The sequence below is a fragment of the Dysidea avara genome, chromosome 6 (genome assembly GCF_963678975.1).
Source record: "Dysidea avara chromosome 6, odDysAvar1.4, whole genome shotgun sequence".
Lineage (NCBI taxonomy): Eukaryota > Metazoa > Porifera > Demospongiae > Dictyoceratida > Dysideidae > Dysidea > Dysidea avara.
Window position 1 is genome coordinate 641,739 of NC_089277.1, and position 22,483 is coordinate 664,221.

A 22,483-nucleotide genomic window follows, 5' to 3' on the forward strand; every position below is an offset into this window, starting at 1 on the left:
AGTAGGGATCCCCCCCCCTCCCCAAAAAAATGCTGCGCACCGCCTAAAATGCCACCTTTAAAAATCATCCTAGAGACATCTTACGTCATGAAAATCATCTTTACGGAATAATATTAGTCCATCTAACATGAAATACAACATTAACAACAAGAAAACACTTACCGGTGACTGGATATAGAATTTTAAAAAAGCCTCCAAAACTTGAAATTTCGTCATTTCGTCCCACTCACTCACTCACTCACTCACTGACCAGTCGCAAGCCTAGAGCCCAAACGAAGCAGCGCACGGTCACCATTTTACGCCACAGCAACAAACTCACTGGTGGGATGTGCCTTTTGGGGTTCCAACGAGTGTACGCCCTGTGTGCCTTGTCTTTTCTTTTATCTTCAATCAGGTTGGTACAATCGTTGGCCTAACTTACATGCACAAGTTGGCTAGTCATGCAGCCGTATGCTCTGAGCAACCAATCTCAATTGTAACAAGCTGGTCTTCTTCAAGCATCAAAACCATACCGAGGTGTTAATTTTCCGTTTCAACACTTTTCTGTAGACACCACAAAAAATTATCAGAAAGCGCTTATGCTGCTGAAAGAGCAGGGTGCTTATAATTTCAAGTGTTGCACGTGAAACATTAAGGCTGCTGAGTTGTCACTTCGACTTTTACCAATGCCTGGACTGCAATCGACAAAGAGATTTGTTACTTAATAGACGGACTGATACTCGACGGCTTGTTCCTCTGAACACTGACTCAGCCGGACGGCAAGATCAGCGAGTGATTGGATATTACTCAAGTGGAAATTATATTACTTCATCCTGTTAGTAGAGACTAAGCTCCAGACAACTGAAAGGGCCTGTTCGTTCGAACAACTTCCAGCCGAGGTGAATAGAACGTGGACCATCGTACTGAGACAGGTCATAGATCTGAGTGCCACTGCTGCTACGATCAAAGATAAGCTATGCACGCTACTACGGGCCTATGCGCTTCCAATTTTGGCACAGTACGTACTTTAATAAGCTGTACATGAACTTAATAGCTAGTTCACAAGTTATACTGTAACTAGCTGTGCTACAACAAAAAACTAAACTGGTATTTAAAAAAAATGTGAATTTAAAAATGAAGTAGGGATCTATGCAATAAAAAGTAGTGAAACAAGAGATGAATGATGGCATTACAGCATGGCTCGATGGGAAAGTCCCTACTTTGGCACATTAGCTATAATTTACTCAGTGCCAAAGTAGGGACTTTCCCACCAAGCTATGCTGTAATACCATCATTCATCTCTTGTTTCACTACTTTTTATTGCATAGATCCCTACTTCATTTTTAAATTAATAATTTAAAAAAAAATACTAGTTATTGTGCAAGATTCAGTCAATGTTACTAAAGAAACAGCTATGGAAGAGGTGGGGGGGGAGGGGGGCTACAGGACTTTTGGTTCATATAACTATCACATACTTCTAATAGAGCAGCCACCTTCTGTTTACCAAATTAAGCTGTCTCTACTTGTACAGTATCTTATGGTAGCCATTACCATAATAAGTACACACACACCACTCTCATGTGGGAGAGATGTCCACCCCTCCCAACATACTGTTGGGTTCTCAAATACTTCACAAACCACTAGATAATTGTACCCCAGGCTACTTTAGAGTACTGCTCTCTACCCTATAGTATCAGTATACACCATCACACAACATAGTTGCCTCTATCATACATCACTGATACATTTTAACAAATGTGACCAGATTTTACAAAACCAATCCAAATCACAAAATCAAACTAACACCACCAGTGGATAGCTACACTATCGTACTACTAGTTTTGACCCTCAGTACTACTCAAACTACTCGAGGCTGGTTTTAACAGACGTCTTTTCTGGATGGTGTGGAGGACTCTAATGGCGGTTTCTGACCTTGTGAAGGGCCTGGCTTGACGATAATCAGTGGTGTACTGGTGGGATGGCCTGATAATGTTGGCCAGAAGTGTTTCTGTTGATTTTGCTGCATATCAGCCATTACAGAGCCAGCACAGCTTCAGTCATGGTCTGCTCTCAATTTTGAAGTTGATCTCTTGCCCACCCCCACCCCTTTGTGAGCACTACTTCATTCGTCCAACTACTCAGATGTTCTTTCTTATTTGGTGAGAAGCAGCTACAAGTACTGGAAGTGATCTGAATGGCAACAGATTGATACATCTTGTGTAAATTTTATACAACTGCTCAGCAAGTTATAATAATGGCTAGACTTTTTTAGGACCGTTTATCTGAAACTTCTAACACTTCTAACACCCCATCCATTCACACTGTCCTGGGTTACTTTCAACTCAGGCCAACTCTTAGGACTATCACAAACTCTCGTTCACACTCAACAACAGGGCTGATTGTACACACCTGATATTGAGCTATAACAAGTACACAATGTTTAATAATGTTTAAGGCTAAACTACTGAAAACTGTAGCAACAACATGAAGTACAATGTTATAGTTACTGTATTATAGCCAGCTAGTGCCCTTTTGCTAATGACAGTAGAACAAAACTGTTTAGAGTTTACTGGAGGCATGGTACATCTTGTGGTACGTCACATCATAATCATGCATGCTTGTAGAATAGATTGTAGAATACACTTGCTGTGTAGCCAACAGAAGAAATTAGTCAACCACAGTTGGCCATTCTGTATGAGTTAACAATGTATCCTAGCCCAGTGTAATGTGCTATTTGGGCCAGTTTATCATAATCCAGTCACAAAGCTCACATGATATGAAGAGAATCCAACAGATTGCTATGGTGAATACTGAATACTGGATTACCCTGTAGAAACCTGTAACTAGTTATGAGTTAATGTTACCATGACAACAACTGACAGTGCTTGCAGTCTGGGTAGATGGTGAAACACATTAGTTGCTATGGTGACCAGGCAGTTGTCCTGCAGAGCACTACAGATGTATACTACTTATAAGGTAATGTTACTGTTAATAGTAACTAACATAGTCTTCAGTCGAGGCAAGTTGACAAATGTATACATCATCAGTGAACAAATGTGATTACTCTGCAGATTGCTATGGTAATGAACAATACGTACAAGCATAGATAATAGACACCCCTACCTGGATTGGAAGCACACGTATAGTGCCCATACAAAAGTACGTGACTATCCGTGTTTCGCACCTGAAGTTTTGAAACACTCTTTCTCACTTGAAGATTCTGTTTTACTGTCTGGATACAGTAAGTTTAGTAGATTGTTTCTTGGGTGGTGATTAGCCTACTACTGGTATAGGAACTTTCCGTATAAAAAGTATCTGTACATGTTTGTGAAAATGGCGGGTTGAACAAGTCTAGTTTAAGGCTGATGCTTATTAGTTACTAGTGTTACGTGTACTGGTATGGGTTTCATGGTATATTCGCTCCAGTTTAGCCAAGTTCACAAATCCCTCCTCTCGTATCAACCTTTCGCGCTTGTCAAACTTCTAGCTAATACACATCAGTACACCCACTATGAATAGGCCAAACCTTATATTCCATAGCGGTGCACCTACTACTCACCAGTAAGGAAAACATGTTCTTATAAAATCCACTCCAGGTACTGTGTACAGTATAAGGGGCACAAAGCACGGATAGATTAGGTGGCGCTTAGAAGTTTCCAATCCAGTATGGGGTGTCTATTATATGGTACAAGTGATTATACACATGAAGAAGCTCCAGTATAAGTTAATTATGTGGGAGTATGAAAATTCTTTAAAACAGCTCAAAATGGCTGAAATGGGTACAGTGACTCACATTCTTAGCAAATGTTGCAGGTCAGCAAAGAGGTGTGGCTGGATGAATTGAAGAGAGTTGTAACCAAGGTTACTGTGACATGATCACAATGGCATCATCATCGTCATAACTACAACACTTACATGTTCTCTAACATATTCAGGCAGTCAAATATTCCATCAGGAAGAATAGTTAAGTGATTATGATGTAGGAATCTGTTTGAATTAGCCAATCAAAACACAGTTTGGAAGAGGAGGTTGATCACATCTCATAACCCTTACATGATGTGTAGATATATAACCAAATATGGTACTGCCGGGTGTTAATATTGATAACTTAAGTATGGATAGATAATGTAGTACTTGCTTGTTAGCTAGGAAAGTCATGCATTGTGTTGGGGTGGCTGAAAGAAGGTTTGTGAGGGTTCTGGGACAGGTGATCAACCTCCTAGTATCTTACATCATTTGTAATAGTGAACAAGATCCAAATATGGTCATTGGTAGTTCCTTGATATGGTTGTCATGGAGCTCCCTAGCAACAAGTCATGTGATCATGTAGGCGTGGCCATACTTACAGTTTAGTGAGTGCCCCATTGTTGCCTAGCAACCCAGCTGGTAACGTAGTAAGTTGATTATGTGATAATGTCCTAAACAACATTGTCATGATAACAAAATAACATTACACACACTTACAAATGTTCCAACACACTACAGCCAGTTAGTAGTGATGACGGTAGTGATGTGATGTTGTTAGAGTGAAGATGTCTATAAGGGTTGTAGTAACCATGACAACACTATAACAGTTACAGATACAGCTACATTAACCCATTAACGGCCACTGTCACCATATGGCGGCATGGCATATAATTTACTCATAGAATAAACTTTAGCCTCATTATAACTTGTAAAACACATTTCATAGTAAGATGTGTTAGTACTGAAATGGACACTCCCATAGAAGTCCCGTTTCTGGGATAACAGTATCCTACTGTGTGTAATAGCATAAAGGTGTAACTATTTGTAAAGATGAATAAAAAATTGGAAATTTTAAAATGGGAATAGGGATCGCTGAAAAAAGCCACAAAGCAAGAAGGGATCGCTGGGGTGGTAATGTAAACCACAAATCCCTATTTTGACTCTCTGTCATAAATCTTTAGTGTCATTTTGAAGTGAGTCAAAATAGGGATTTGTGGTTTACATTACCACCCCAGCGATCCCTTCTTGTTTTGTGGCTTTTTCAGCGATCCCTATTCCCATTTTAAAATTTCCAATTTTTTATTCATCTAGTTTGTGTACTTTTTATTAATCCAGTAATGGATTATGAAGATGCATAGTAACACCGTCAACATTTCAGTACACACATGAAACTGATTGTCGGAGATTGCGACTGAACTGATAACTATATGCACACACACGCAGGCGCACACAATAATGTTGTAATGCTGCACTGTATTTAGAGCTTGTTACGTGATAAGATGATGGCGTGTTAATCTAGTAGTATCCGTGTGCATCGCAAAGGACACGTTCATTCAGTCCCAGAACTTTCGTCTGTAGTATCACAACTCTCGATATTTTGGTACCGTGACCAGAGAAACTGGATGGACGATCCGAAAAAGCTGACATGCTCATGCCGCGGCCATAAGGGCCATTTATCCAAACTACTCGCCACTACAGATGATCTATTAGCCAAGCTCTCAACCGCGAAGGAGAAGGATGCCGACACCACTTTAGTAAGCTCTGATTCCGTCCTTCTGGCAGAAAACTTGAAGCAACTTCGTCTCAAAGCCCGCATGTTTGAGGAATTAGACGATAAGATTATCGCTAATACGGAGGACGAAGACAAACTTGAAGCAGCAGTATTTGAAGCAGCTGACCTGCAAGCTACTTTGTCGGAGAAAATGGCACTGATTCAACACACCTTGCAGATACTTTCGAAGACGGACTCGGCCAACCCAGCAGTTGCCACTACACAGACAAACCCTCCGCCCCAGCCACAGGAGATCTCCCAACCTCAGATGGGAAATCAGGAGAATCTGCCAACACAGCAGTCAGACACTCATCAGGCAGATCATGTGAGTACTACACATAGTAATGATAGTCCACTTCAGCCTGCGACTGATCAAAGTACTACTCACACGCGCTCCTCAACACACACGGCTCATGCTCACCCCTCCGCACACACGGCTCATACACATGATCGCACAACAAGTGGTGAGATCCCTCACGCACATCACTTTGGTGCCCACCTCCCCAAGCTGGAAATCCCAGTCTTTAGCGGAGACCCCCTTGATTGGCAGCCCTTCTGGGATTGTTTTGCAGCTGCTATAGATACCAACCCAACTGTCACCAGCGTACAGAAACTTAGTTACTTGCGTGCCCAGCTAAGAGGTGAGGCATCAAGAGTAATCACTGGACTCCCCTTAACAAATGCAAACTACAAACATTCTGTTGATCTACTGAGAGAGCGATATGGTCAGCCCCAGCGAATCATCTGTGCCCACATTCAAGCCCTGTATGATCTTCCTAAGCCATCCAACAAGTTGGCTAGCCTCAGATTTTTTCACGACACCATTGAAAGCCACGTTCGTTGCTTGCAATCCTTGGGTAAATCACCAGAATCGCTTGATACATTGTTGGCCCCAATGATACTTACTAAGCTGCCCGAAGAAACGAAGAGGAACATGGCCAGAGACCACACCAGTGCGGAATGGACCGTACTAGAACTACAAACTGCCATCCGTAATGAAATTAAAATATTTGAGACAGGCCAACAAACTTCCTCCCTCTCTAGTCAACAAGGGAATCCTACTGCCTCCTTCCACACCTCACTGCACCGCAAACCGCATGGAAAGAGAGAGATCAACAGTAAGCTAAGTTGTGTGTTCTGCAAAGGAAACCACACTGCACTTAATTGTGAAGTACACAAAGACGCCGCATCTCGCGTAGAGATCATTAAGCAACAATGCCTGTGCTTCAACTGCCTTGCCCATCATCGCATATCCCAATGTAATTCCAAGAACCGGTGTCGCAAATGTGGCAACAAACATCATACTAGCATCTGCAACGATCCAGCCAAACAGACCACTAGTGACACCAATCCCACCATTCCCAGTAACACCACCTCCAGTGAAGTAACTCCACCATCAACTGCTACTACTGACACCGCGTCCTTCACCACACTAGCACCACGCCAGCTTGCCAAACACACCACCTGTCTGCTAAAGACCGCTATTGCCATTGTTGTCGGCACCAACCTGCAGGCTGAAGCTAATATCCTATTTGATGAAGGATCGCAGCGATCCTTCCTCACTGAGAAGCTGGCAAGTGACTTGGCATTAACGCCATACAGGTTTGAAAACATCAGCCTGTCATCCTTTGGTGCTAGCAAACCACTGCACAAGCAAATGGATGTGGTGTCAATCAGAATCAGGACATCCACTGGAGAACTGCTACCGCTTTCAGCACTGGTAGTGCCTACTATAGCAACTCCTATTTCCAATCCACTGAATACAGGTGTGCTACAGCTACCACACCTCCAGGGATTACCACTGGCCCACCCAGTCACGGCAGCTGAGAACTTCGACATCTCATTGCTCATAGGAGCAGACCACTACTGGGACCTGGTTGGGGACCACATTGTTAGAGGAGCTGGTCCAACTGCCATGAGCTCGAAGCTTGGATACTTGCTTTCCGGACCTGCTCTACTACCCCGACCACCTAGCACTAGCGTTAATTCCCTTCATGTCATTACAGCACATCATCAGGAGGAGTGTGACTTGCAAAGATTCTGGCAGGTAGAAGACACAGCAATCACACCAACAGATCCAGACAAATCAGATGCTCAATTTCTAACTTCACACTCTGCCTCTCACATCTCAAGGTTGAATGATGGAACCTATTGTGCAGGCTTCCCGTGGAGAGAGGAACATCTCCCACTTCCAGACAATCTTGAAGTGTGCCAGAGGCGTACTAGATCCTTAGCTCGTAGACTTGCTAAGTCCCCCAGTTTGCTACAAACATACGATGCAATCCTTAAGGAGCAGTTAAGCAGAGGCTTCATTGAGCTTGTTCCAGAGTCTGACAAGAGTACTCTGTCCCACTACATCCCTCACCACCCAGTGAGCAAGGACTCAGCCACTACTCCTATAAGGATAGTGTATGACTGTAGCTGCCGCCAGTCACGCGAGTACCCTAGCCTGAATGACTGCCTCCTCACAGGTCCTCCATTTCTCAATGACTTAACATCAATCATTCTCCGCTTCCGCTCTCACCCCTATGGTATCTCAACTGATATAGAGAAGGCTTTCCTTCACATAGCTCTGCGGGAGAAAGATCGCAACTTCACAAGGTTTCTTTGGCTCTCAGATCCCAGCAATCCTAACAGTGAATTCACGGTCTACCGATTTCGGACAGTGCTGTTTGGATCTGTAAGTTCCCCCTTTATGTTGTTTGCCACCCTTAACCGTCACCTGTTGCAACATGATACTCGCATTTCTCACAACATACGGTGTAACCTGTATGTTGATAATGTGGTTACAGGGTGCAATACTGAGAAGGAAGCTGTATAATTCTACCGACAGGCGAGATCCATGCTGTCTGAAGCCAAGTTCAATCTGAGGGCCTGGGCATCAAACAGTAAACAACTGGTGGAACTGTCACAACAAGATGGAACATTTGACAGCTCCAACCCCATCAATGTCCTTGGAATTCGATGGGACACGTCAACAGACAAGTTATCACTCTCACTGAAGGGTTTACGCCACCCAACCACATTGACCACCAAGCGTGAAGTATTGAAGGATACATCCAAGTTATTCGACCCCCTGGGCATTACTAGCCCAGTGTCTGTGCGTGCCAAACTCTTTATGCAGAAACTCTGGCAATTACGGGTGGAATGGGATGAACCATTGGATGCCTACATCAGAGACGAGTGGAATATCATCATCAGTGATATTCAGAGGCTTTCTGAGTTGACCATCGACTGATGCTACCTCAAGAAGGTGTTCCACAGACCCGATGTCACACTGCACGTGTTTGCAGATGCCAGCACGAAGGCAGATGCCAGCACGAAGGCATATGGAGCAGTAGCCTTCCTTGTGAGTGATGATATTGTAACATTTGTGATGGCCAAGAACCGTGTGGCTCCACTGAAGAGTCTGACTCTACCAAAGCTTGAATTGATGGCTGCTGTCATTGCCTCAAGAGTTGCAACATTCATTCAAGATGCTCTGCAACTACAGGATATTCCCACCCATTTCTGGGGGGATAGCCAGATTGTGCTGCACTGGCTGGCAAGCATGAAACAGTTGCCACAATTTGTTCAACACCGAGTGGTAGAGATCAGAACAGCCTTCCCAAATGCAACTTGGAATTTCTGCCCCACTGCACATAACCCTGCTGACGCGTGGCATAAGTTTCGAGCTCCTTAACTCACAAGGTAATCTGTGGTGGAAGGGCCCACAGTGGTTGACTACACCTCACGCTTGGCCAACATGGCAGCCGGAGCCACAGATTCACTTGCATGCAGCCGCAGCTATTGCGGAGGAATTCACACCTCAGCCAACTACCAATCCCGATGTTGGTCTTCACAAGATCATCCAACTGAACAACCACAGCTCACTACACAAGCTTTTGGCTGTCACAGCGTACGTATACAGATTCGTAAACAACCTGTGCAGATCACGGCCCAAGCTGCATGGCCCCTTAACTGCCAAAGAGCTCAACTCTGCACAAACTAGATGGATCCAAGCTTGCCAAGAGCTTAGATACCCATTGGAGATGGCTAGTGCCAAATCCAAGTACATCCGTCCTGAAGTGAAGAAGCCACCTCTTGTCAGGCAACTTCGGTTGTTTATGGATGACAGGGGCCTCTTGCGGTGTGGGGGACGGATACACAATGCTCCTCTCAGTGAGCTGGCCAGGTTCCCATACCTGTTGCCTCAGAATAACCACCTAACCGCACTTATTGTTTACCACACGCATGTCTTTCTTTCCCATGCAGGTGTTGGATCTACTCTGACAGCCATCCGACAATCATACTGGATACCTTCAGGGCGTCAGTATGTCAAGTAACTTTTACGACAATGCACAATATGTAGACGACATGGAGGAAGACCATATGCAGCCCCTGAATCAGCACCACTTCCGAAGGTCAGAGTGCAGGATGTACCACCATTTTCCATCACTGGTGTAGACTTTACAGGAGCTCTGTACGTCAAACAACAGAACAATGAGGAAAACAAAGTCTACATCTGCCTATTTACTTGCGCCACCTCTAGGGCAATACACCTGGAAGTAGTTACAGACCTCTCCACTACAACTTTCTTGCTTGCCTTTCGTCGCTTCGTTGCCAGGAGATCATTGCCGGTCATCATGATGTCAGACAATGCAACCACGTACTCTTCAGCTGCAGAAGAACTCTCCAAGCTTCTGACATCAGAGGAAATTGCCACTACATTGGGCCGGGAAAGTACAGTGTGGAAATTTATACCAAAGAGAGCACCATGGTTTGGAGGTTATTGGGAACGGCTTATTGGCCTCACCAAGATGGTGGTGAAGAAGACGCTAGGAAGGGCCCATGTTAATCTTGTGACACTCCAAACAATCACCGCAGAAGTTGAAGCTATCCTGAATGATCGCCCTCTAACCTACATTTCCGATGACATATCAGACCCGGAGCCACTTACACCGTCACATCTCTTACATGGACGACGGCTGACTAAACTGCCTCATGAACAAGCTACCACTGAAGATATATCAGACCCCAGTTACCTGGACGCAGATCAACTGAGGAGAGACGCCAAGAAGCAGTCAATCCTACTAGAACACTTTACCAGCAGATGGAGAAATGAATACTTGACTTCGTTGAGAGAATTTTATCGTCCTTCAGGAAGAGGTGGCCAACAAATCAAGGTTGGCGACATAGTGTTGGTACATGACGACTGTCCACGCATTAACTGGAAGCTAGCTGTAGTTGAAAGTTTAGTGACGGGTAATGATGAATTGGTCCGCTCAGCAAACATTCGTACAAGGAACGGCGTTACCAACAGACCTGTCTTGAAGTTATATCCACTGGAAGTAACAAGTGATGCAACAAATATGCGAAGTCAGGTCGTTAATGAACCAGATAACCAGGAAGGACCTATAACTATTCCAAGTGGCCCACACATTGACAATCGTCCGAAACGGAGAGCTGCAGAGCAGACCCGGAAGCAGATAAGGGATGGGACGAAATGCATCCGTGCCCCCCCGGAGGATGTCGGAGATTGCGACTGAACTGATAACTATATGCACACACACGCAGGCGCACACAATAATGTTGTAATGCTGCACTGTATTTAGAGCTTGTTACGTGATAAGATGATGGCGTGTTAATCTAGTAGTATCCGTGTGCATCGCAAAGGACACGTTCATTCAGTCCCAGAACTTTCGTCTGTACTATCACAACCCTCGATACTGATCAAATTGCAATGTGCATACAGACTATGAGTCTCCCAATATGAACTACACTTCACATTACTGGTGCCTTTAATAGCTGTCAAATTCAGTGCAAGGATTGTTGTTATACACTTGAATGCATTATTAGAGTATTTACATGACTGCTCTATTAGAGTATTTAATCTGGATAACCCGCCCATGTACAATAATCACGGAACGAAAAAACCACCTTGCAACAAAGTCATCAGCCCAGATTAAGCTTCCTGGCCTATACTGAGTTTAATAAAGACAGATTCTATTAGCCACAAGTAGCGCACATGAAAAAACTTAACTCTGAGTGCGATCTTGTATGGCTTCTTGAGCGTAATGGTGTTTTGGCAAGAAACGGCCAGGTTTGGGCTGTTTCCATCCGAAAACGAAATCAAAAATAGGTCATGGACACGCACAATGATCCATTCAGCAAGCCTTGCTACTTTTTATCCCAGGATTCTCCTTGTAAACTTCGCTATGCCTGTGAAAGAAGAATAATTATACAACCAAGTACTAAGAATAATAAGAAATGCAGTTAAAATTACGCATAAATAAATAAATAATGAATTAATAATTAATGTTCTCGAAAACTACGAGGCCTAGAGACATGAACTAACCGGGGATAGATTCGCTTGTGAACGAAGGCACAAACGTATAATCGTTGCACCTGTTCGTGCTGATGACTTGACCATAGGTGTAATTCTATATAACGCCCAGTACCACACCCTTGCTTAATTACAGATTGCACAAAGGAGAAGATTAGCGAATGTCCTTATATAGGAAGATGGTGTACAAGTAAGTTTTTATGTTTGTAACAGCTTAAGTCTTCATGCCAGCTGCCAGTGGATTCATTCACATAAAATATGTAATTAAACAATACAAGAAAACATTAAAACACATGCCACAGCTCTTTACAATACAGTTACATATAAAATACAAGTAAACAATCTTGTCTTGTGCAGCAGGCATGGCAAACTTCCTTTGTGTTGGTGTCAGGCAATTCAATACATACTTAATCTTTTTTGCCTTCACCTGGCTTAGCTAGCTACAAGGCTCTGGCTGGCTTGGCTGTCTTCCTTTATCTGGTTCATCTGGCTTGCATACTCCTACAGCATTGTGTAGCTATCTCCTGCAAGTTGTGTATGCATAATTATAGTGTGTCACCCATCACTGTACCATTGCTACACCACTGATTAACCTTACTTAGCTCTAGTTGATGTTGATACTGTGCTGTATATTGGCTAATAATTTTTATCTGGTGATGTTGCCTATAATGTATTGCTGCATACAATACTGCAATAATGTATAGTTCTCTCCTGTATGTGTTGTATACATATACTGTGTACACATCACTGTGCCATTACCACACCAATGATGTACTGGCACTTAGCTACTGGTGGCCTTTAGTTACGATGCTACTATTGTGTAGTATCTGTCACTACTGTGACGCTACTGGTGGCCTTTAGTTACGATGCTACTATTGTGTAGTATCTGTCACTACTGTGACATAAATTATTGAGATGATTTGGGAATCATGCCTTCACCACCTAATAGCCTCACCAGGGGGCTGTCATGTTGGTGTATGTACTTGGTTGTATGTGACACAGTCCTAGTAATAATATTATGAATAATAATAATATGAACAAACTGGCATATTTCAGTTTTGTCTGAAATACACATACTGTTTCCTTTTCACTTGATACTTACTAGTGGACCTATACTCATTGCAAAGAACCACCAGAGGGTTGTTTTGAGCTGAAGGATGCTTTTCAAGGTGGTTTTTAGGTGTGCGTTCTATTAGGATTTTTGCAAAAAACATGGGCGATCCCTATTATGAACTAATAGGTGAATCAAATCGTTCTTCAATTTGAAAACTAGTAGTTGATTACAACGAAAATATTATACATCGATAGAACAGGTAAAGTTGACAGTCGGCTGCCTTGTGGACACGAGTGTAGATATTGAGCAACACCAAAAACGGGACAAATCACAAAGAAACCAGCTGTGGAATGGATCACACTGTAAGTAAACTGTATAGGATAGTTCTTTGGAGTGTAATACACCTTAGTAGATAGCTAGTTGGAGTGTAATACACCTTAGTAGATAGCTAGTTGGAGTGTAATACACCTTAGTAGATAGCTAGTTGGAGTGTAATACACCTTAGTAGATAGCTAGTTGGAGTTCTGTTGTTAGTTTTTACCAATGTTTAAACTTTGTTGTTCAATAACTTTGTTGAGGTTAAAAACAACACAGTTTACCTCTTCAGTTTATAGTGAGTATTTAGATATACAGTACAGCTCACGGGTAACGTCGCATGTACACGCACGACGCGCGTGACGTGCGCTCGAGTGACCCGTGTGGATGCAGCAAGGCTACAGTAATGCTCCACGATAGCTAACTTTACTCGAGAGCGTCACGCAAGACGAGATAACAGGTCTCACCTATGGTCTTGGGAGGCGACACTGGCTCAGTTCCGCCAGCTGTGTAGTCTCCTATTGCAGCCTGTGTTCAACCGAATACTCGGTAACTTAGCTACTGTCTTGACCTCGACTCTGTCACGGACTACAGTCAGTACTGTAGCTAGCAGTAGGCGTAAACCTAGATGGATTGGTCGCCAAGTAATGCCACAGAACCTCAGTTAGTGCATTTTTCTAATTCATATTTTCTTTATCTAGATAGTTAAAGGAATGGTCAACCGAAGTTTCAACTCTAGAAGCCAAGAAATTTCGAAGTTACAGCGCTACGAAGGGGCTTATAAGTGCTAACAGCAAAAAATTGATTTGTACAGTGACAATAAACTACAGGCGTTTAATAAAACAATCATAACATACGGATGCAGTCCTCTACCAAGATGAAACTTGCACCATCGAATTCTCCATGAACAAGCAAATCCATTGCTGGGTAGGTTTTGTCATCCAGGCCTTTCATATGTCCACGGGGTACTGGCGAAGGCGAACGAACGTGAGAAAAAGCGATAGTGAACCGCTCGTCCAACGCAAGGCAGACTAACGCTGATATCTTCTGTCTCCTTGAGAGTACTGACACGAAACAAAGATTTTGGAACTCCTCTTGCTTTTGGGATCACGATGCTACCAAGGTTTTTGGTGTTATCACTTTCCTTCATTGTGAAACAAGCGCTTTAGAATTTACGGATTTTTTTCGTTTTCGTAAATATTCGACCCATTGCGTTCTGCGGGCCCAGCGTGCATTTATTGCATTCTACTGTATAATTAACTAGTTATGCTTGCACGAACATAATTATGGGACCGGTCACAAATGTTTATGTGATTTAAGTGTTGTATGAAGTTACTAAACTCAGCAGCGAGTGTACTCATGTGTGGTGAATTTCTCGCACGGCTAGTGCATATCCACGCGATATTCCACAGGATTGTACAGTACATTGCAGAAGAATGATCCCACGAGAAGATGCGAGCATTACTCGCATGTGTATACTCGCGACGTTACCTTTGAGCTGTACTGTATGATTACTAAGTAGCTCTATGTAGTGAGCAGTTGATACAACGCGATTCGGCAATTCGGCCAGTGGTCCCTGAGAATTTGGCTGTGAATGGATTAATTAACACTTTACAAATCATACCACTATCCCGATTTTTGTAGATGAATAAAATTACACAATCCAATATGTACATCTTTTATATTTTTACACAGGTTGCTCTTAAGATGACAGTGATTGACCCCACGACGAGTCAAGAGCTGGTTGAATACAAAGGTCATGTATGGCTTCTCGGGATTTACCATATAGTTTAAATATTTCCAGGGAGAAAATTTTGCTGATTTCGAGGTTTTAGGAGTAACCAGCAAAACATTGTCCTTGAAATATTTAGACCTCCATATAGTCTAATACATTTTTGGAGTGTTTGCAAATCCGCAAAAAAAATTAACACTGTTCAACCTTGCTCATCAAAATATTTGCTAAGTGGAGCATCATGTATGCATAGCTGGTCCCTACTCCAGAGTACACCATTTAGCATCATGTTTGCTTGCCAGGTGAACTTCAAGTTTGAATGAAATCACTCCAGCCATTTGCAAGACATGGTTATTATTTTTTTTCTTCTGTTTAATGGGTCTAAGGGGGCCAGTGTACAACAGTGGCGTAGCCAAGAGGAGGGGGGTTTCCCCCCCCCCCATCACTAAGTGGTTTTATTTTTTAAAACTTCTGTTACAAGCATACCAGTAAATGACACGCATTCCTGTGTGCTACTATGCTAGTGTACACAACATTCAACTCATTTGTGAATCATGATAATAAAACAATTATTTCTTGCACGTTACAAGCAATGATGCGCTAAAAATAGGGGATGCCAAAATCCCCAGGGGTTTCCCCCATATAGACACTATGCCTTCACCAAACAAAAATATTAGACACATAATTCTATATTTAGCCCACACTACTCACGTGATAGTACATTTTTCAAGCCTAAAAGACAAGTGACCCACTCAAAGTGACTTCACAAGAGTTGCAATTCAGAAATGACAAGTGATACGCGATGATGCTACAAACCTACTGCCTACGAGGTGATTAAGTATTAAATGGACCAACTTTATTTTCTCGAATTAATCACACCCGGGATCTTCGTACCAGATGTAGTGGCATGCCAGCTTAATTTTTTTTACTTTGTCAGTGAGTCAGACAATCCGTCACAAGCTTACAAATTCTGCTAACAGGAGAGGTGTAGAGTTGGGATTTTGTGCCAATACATGGCGCTTGAATTTCGCCGGCAAAAGTGAGTGAGCTCATCACACTGTGCCAGTGTGCTAGGACTGCAGCACAGACTGTGGCTGACGTAAGTAACTGTGACACATTGTAGTTTGTACTAAAATATTCACAATATAGTTCTACTGGATTGTGGGCAGATTTGTTGGAGTACAGTTGTGGCACGTGCGATTAAGCTTTACTTCCATCAATAAGTGATAACTGGTAGCAATCAGTAATGAAGTAGCTATGCAGCTAGTTACATAAGTTGTAGTAATACAACACCGTATGTTGGCTAGCCCATCATTGGGTCATTAGCCTTTTGTGCAATTATGAACAATGTTGAGTGTTGTGGGGACACCTGCCCCCCCCTCTGGCTAGCTACGCCCCTGGTGTAGTTTGCTTAAAACCTATTTACGGTGTTATAGATGTTTATTCATACAGAAGTCCGATTTTAGTCACAGCTAAAGGATAAACTAGAGTTGATATAAATTAACATCATAACAAGTCCCTTGACAGAAATGCAGAGAAGAATGAAACGCAGTACCTTGGTAGCTTGAAAGAAACCATGGCAACTGGGTTGAAATGATCATACATTATTAGTATTCAAGTACCCTCTAGCATCAACGATCGAGTACTCACGAGTATTTGCCATACCAATGTAACATATTTTGTAACACATATCACAATATGTAGCTTAAACCATTCAAGTTACAGTGATGCCACACACACTACACTAACGTATCATCCAGTTAATGTTCCTGACAAGCAAAGTGCCTTAAACTGCACACATCAAATCTCACAGCGTCACTAACTGATAGCAAATGCATCATGTGAGCTGATACAAATTGGATCACGTAATCTTAATGACTACTAAAGTACCAATTTTACTATCTGAGTCCTTAACGAGTACCCGAGCACTTGCAGTACTTGTTTCAGCACTAACAGCTACGAAGTTAAAAGGGTCATGTCACTCTAATAGAACAGTCACCCACTGTGGTCAAGGCTGTCCATATCACTAAATTTTCACTTTATAAATGAAATTTCTAGTTTAAACTACTGCATTTCATAGTAGATTGTTCTAGAACATAGAACTCCTCAAAACTTTAGTGCTGAGCAATATACTGCTACTTATCACTTACTATTAAAAGTTACTATTACTATGACTAGACATTACTGAATACTTCACGATACTAACACAACTACAATATGATCATTGCTGGTCCCACTGATTGTATCGGTCAAAATTCCTGATGGAAGTCATTATTAGTGCCACCACCATTGGTTAGGCACCACCATTGGTTAGGCACCACCATTGGTTAGGCACAGACAAGCTCAAAAATGGCTTCAGAGCAACCCCAACCCTTCCAATGGAATTTTAAAAATTTTCTGAATTTTAACTAACTGATACCTTCAGCTAAACATAACTCAACTATGGTTAATGCTACAGGCTTGATTTCTTCACTGTTTGACATCATTCAGCCCAACACACACACACATTACGTTGTTCTGCTGTACAAGTAATATTTGGTTGCAAAGTCAATCAGAGTTATTCTGCAAAATCGGAGCACTGCAGCCATAGTTTTGATAATTTAAGGTGATACTTTTATGCCAACTGCAACAGCTACAGTGCAAGCATCATGATACCTGCCCTGCCCTCCTTTGAGTCCCACTTACTACCACATAGGTAGGTGTGATTCACAGTAATTCCTGATAACTTCAGTACAGCTGGCTGTCCTGAGAGCTGTCCATACTTTCCTGGATTGATTGCAGAGACACTTCTTGTACCGTTCTTGATGTGTAATGGGTAGAATGAAATGAAGTAGAATGGCCACATCATTTTCCAGCAATTGATAGTCGGTATGGACGCTATGCTTATAATATATCTAACTGATATCATTTATTTTCCCCTTGATACATACTGTTACAAAACAAGTTGGCATTGTGCTACTTCTAAAAATCAGACGCTATGCTGCTAGCCAGCTATAGCCAGCTATAGCCAGTTCATTTTGACAATTTTTATATCCGAATGCTTGTAAGTGTTTTTAACACTGTACTTGGTGTTGTGTAGTAAGACTAATCTGTAAAGGTGATTTTCATCCTGTATGACATTTCTATGATGGTTTGTAGATGTAGCATTATAGCGGCACACGTCACTTTAGGGGGACCCCTACCACGTTTGAATATTTTTAAAGATGTGTAAACATTTAGTCTGCTACTATAGTCTGCCATTAAGACAGTCAAACTTTGTTGTAGGATATTAATGGTCCCGTTAGTATCCTACACAGTGGATTATGGTTGCTCATGTTACGAAACCATGAAGGCCCCTCAAATCCAGCTGTAATGTTGTGGAAACACCATCATACTGACAACTAGCTAGTACCATGACCGTAATACTTTTTGTCTCTAATTATCCGAAGCCTAAATTTTAATGTATTTTGACTTTGAAATATGATAACTTCGTAATTATAAAACAAAATAAGTTGAATTAAACTTTATTTAGAAGCGAAGCATCCAGGAACGAAATTTTGATTAGTGATAACTTGTTGAAAGTAAGTATTGGTTGTTAAAGGTGATTATACAGCCCTGTACTAGAAATACGAGGTTGGATATCACTAATATACGTTGTCTTACAAGCCGATATCGATAAAATCGATATGAGTAGTGATGATGATGAGAGGGCGACACCTCCGGACAGTGGCCTGGTAGGCTGGCAATGAGTGTGCTATTTTTAGAGTACAAATTTTCCCACAATAACCCCACACTAATACCATAACTCACAGCACTTTAAGGTGTGGTAGTACCAAGTGGCCGTCGTTAATGGAGATGTGGTTAGAGCTCAATTTGCTATGGACACACCTCCACCAATAACCAATCAGTGATCAGCATTATGATTCTTACAGTGTTTGTAGTTTAGTACATCGGGAGATCTCATTTGTTGCAATGTTGGTTAGTTGATTACCATGGAGATTGCTAGGTGGTCACATGATCCACAAGATACACCCACACATCATCACTTACAGACAGTTCAGTTCAGTTAATCCAATTAATGCTCTCTCCTCTATCACCTGTATGTTGTTATCCTCTAGGTTACTATGGTGACCATGATAACATCACCATAGGAACGTCACTCACAGAAGTGTTAACTGGTTACTATCACCAAATATTCCCATTGCTAGGAATTCCAGCTTGTTACCCTTCAGGCTCCTAGTAAGGTGTTAAACAGTTACCATGGTTACCATACACAAGTGAATGTAGAATACATCAAAACACAAGCTGATACACAGATTAAACTAAAGTAAGTTACAATAATGTGATTAGTATACATGTGTCATCTTGTAGGCTGTCTGAGTTACCAAGCCGAAGATATCAGCATCTTGTGTTGGTCATGTATACGTGACCGTCTCAGCAAAACCTGACTTGTTCGCACAATTTCTGATTTAAATTTTCTCAGCATTATCTGTAGTATCCAAGGAATGGATCACCAAAGTTTCAGCCTTCTGTGGTGAGTAGTTTTTCGAATTACATTTCATTAGATCTGCTGCATGTACCACTGGTATTTCTCTTTCTACACGTGAAAATACAGCAATTAGTAGCTCAATACAAAAAGAAATAGAAAAAATGTGTCCTGTATTCAGTCACGTATGCGCTCCTCCAGCACCCACTTTCTGATTTTGCTGCACACGATTAGTCATTGGTACAACGGCATCTGAATAATCTCAGGACGTGCTCCTCCCAACAGTGGGTCGACTTCCATTTTGCTTGCACAATTGGCTCAGAATAACATCCGACCAATGGATGATTCAGGTGGTGAAGGGCTACAGATTAGAGCTGATGTCATCCCCATCTCAGAAGTCCCCTGGGAACCAAGGGCCATCACTCAATAGAAGACGAGATAGAGAAGCTTGTGACCAAAGATGCAGTGAAGGTCTCCCCCTGCACAGAACAATTCCTCAGCCAGATTTTCCTAGTCCCCAAAAAAGATGGGTCAGCAAGGCTGGTGATCAACTTGAGACAGTTGAATCAATTCATACACCAAGCATATTTCAAGATGGAGAGTCTTGGGATTATGAGAGACCTGCTAAGGAAAGACAACTGGATGGCCTCAGTAGATCTAAAAGATGCTTACCTGTCAGTCACAATACGGGAGGGCCACTGGAAATACCTAAGATTTCCATGGCAGGGCAGTGTATACGAATTCAGTGCCTCCCTTTTGGTCTAAGCAGTGCACCTCATGTCTTCACCAAGCTACTGAAACCTGTCCTTGTAAGACTCTGTCATCAGGGAATGAGGCTGATAATGTATTTAGATGACATGTTGGCGCTGGCACAGAACAAGGAGGAGCTAGTGAGTCACTTATCTCAGATAACATCTCTCCTAGGATATGTGGTCAACAGGGAGAAGTCTCAACTGGTACCAATCCAGTACCTTGGCTTCATGGTGGACTCCAAGGAGATGAAGATCAGGCTGTCGGAGTAGAAGGCAACACAAATTATGAGGACTTGTAAGAGAACCAGAGAGAGGGGATCTGTGTGTGAGAGAATTGGCCAGATTATCAGCAAGATGACGGCAACTCTCCCTGCCATTTTTCCAGCCCCACTGTGGTACAGAGAGCTCCAATGCCTGAAGAACCAGACATACCAGATGTCCCAGTTATTCAAGACCCCCGTGGAACTGAACGAAGAAGCCCTTCTGGAGTTGGATTAGTGGTCAATCAGGAGGAACCTGATAGATGGGAAGAGCACACACACACACACTACACACACACCACACACAAACCACACACACACACACACACACACACACACACACACACACACACACACACACACACACACACACACACACACACACACACACACACGCACACACTCACTCACACACGCACTACACACACACACACACGCACGCACGCACACACACACGCACACACACACGAACACACACACACACTACACACGCTCACTCACACACACTACACACACACACGCACACACACTACACACACACACACTCACACTACACACACGCACCACATACACTCACACACACACGCACGCACGCACACACACACGCGCTACACACACACACACACACTCTCACACACACACACGCACTACACACACACACGCACGCACGCACACACGCACTACACACACACTCGCGCACTACACACACACGCACTACACACACACACACACACACTCACACTACACTACACTACACACACTCACACACACACACACACACACACACACACACACACACACACACACACACACACACACACACACACACACACACACACACACACACACACACACACACACACACACACACACACACAACACACACTACTCACACATGCACACACTCACTCACACACGTGCACACACACACACACTACACACACACACGCACTACACACACACACACACACACGCACACACTCACTCACACACGCACACACACACACACGCACACACACACACACACGCACACTACACACACACACACACGCACGCACACACACACACACTACACACTCACACACTACACACACACTACACGCACACTACACACACACACACACACACTACACACACACGCCACTCTTTCAGAACAAAGTGTCTTTACTTTCACTCCCTAAGCAGGATGGGCCAACAATTTTTCGACATCAAAGACATTAATGATACCACATTTGATGATGATTTACTTATGGATTTAAATATTGATGTCATAACAGAGTCACAACTAAAGAAGCCTCCCCCTCCCCCAGATTCCCATCAAGCCACACCCCGGAAGAGGCAGGCAAACGCCGCCTCCATGCTCTCTTGGAGCTTAAGATTCCCAGGTTTGAGGCTACCACCCCATCAAAAAACAAATCGCTCAAAAAACAAATTGATCATGTTTCATGTGTTATCCAGCCATTTTTAGAGTTCTTAAGAGGTGTTTACAACACATGTCCCACTTAACACAGATACACAGCTACATGGGATGTTGATGTGGTTATCAAGTATTTCCAATCTCTGGGTGAGAACAATACTCTTGAAGACACTGACCCAGCAATTAGTCCTACTGATGGCTGTAGTGGGGGCAAACAGAGCGTCAGAACTATAAACTCTAGACCTTCGATACCAATCCAGGTGTTTGTTTTCATCTACCAACTCTAGGCAAGTAGGCTGGAGCACCTATCAAGCAATTTACATTTGGGGCTTTCCCCAATGATAGCCGCCTATGTGACATGAAATATTATGACAATATGAAGCAGTTACACATCAGTATAGAGAGTGTGATACAGGAAGCCCTCAATTGCTTTCTTGTCATATGTCAAACCTAACAAACCAGTCACCTCACAACGTCTAGCTAATTGGAGACTCTAGGTAGACACCTCCATGTTCAAAGCACACGTACTTCTAGCACTACAGCAGCAGCAACAAAAGTAGTGTTGCGCGATATGGCAAATTTTGTATATTGCCTATCACAATTATTTCCCTCTTTTATCATGATACGAATTGCTTGCTAATATTCAAGTATAAACCACGTAAAATA

The 22,483-nt window shown here is 42.7% G+C and overlaps 1 protein-coding gene across 5 annotated transcripts in view; it reads right to left on the reverse strand.

The window, feature by feature from the left end:
• The window catches only part of LOC136259082 (leucine-rich repeat-containing protein 15-like), a 37,274-nt gene that overhangs the window by 6,804 nt on the left and 7,987 nt on the right, over positions 1-22,483 (reverse strand). For 2 of the 5 annotated variants that reach the window (XR_010703177.1, XM_066052505.1), the window contains exons 5-16: positions 19,067-19,138; positions 18,953-19,024; positions 18,833-18,904; positions 18,713-18,778; positions 4,444-4,515; positions 4,326-4,397; positions 4,211-4,282; positions 3,895-3,966; positions 3,773-3,844; positions 2,983-3,054; positions 2,860-2,931; positions 2,751-2,816 (exon numbers count right to left, since the gene is read on the reverse strand). Coding sequence is in view for 4 of the 5 variants with exons in the window: in XM_066052505.1 (XP_065908577.1) it covers positions 2,751-2,816; positions 2,860-2,931; positions 2,983-3,054; positions 3,773-3,844; positions 3,895-3,966; positions 4,211-4,282; positions 4,326-4,397; positions 4,444-4,515; positions 18,713-18,778; positions 18,833-18,904; positions 18,953-19,024; positions 19,067-19,138 (852 nt within the window). In the remaining variant the exon portion in view is untranslated. The remainder of the gene's footprint in view (positions 1-2,750; positions 2,817-2,859; positions 2,932-2,982; positions 3,055-3,772; positions 3,845-3,894; positions 3,967-4,210; positions 4,283-4,325; positions 4,398-4,443; positions 4,516-18,712; positions 18,779-18,832; positions 18,905-18,952; positions 19,025-19,066; positions 19,139-22,483) is intronic. The other 3 variants (XM_066052506.1, XM_066052507.1, XM_066052508.1) reach the window with 3 other exon arrangements.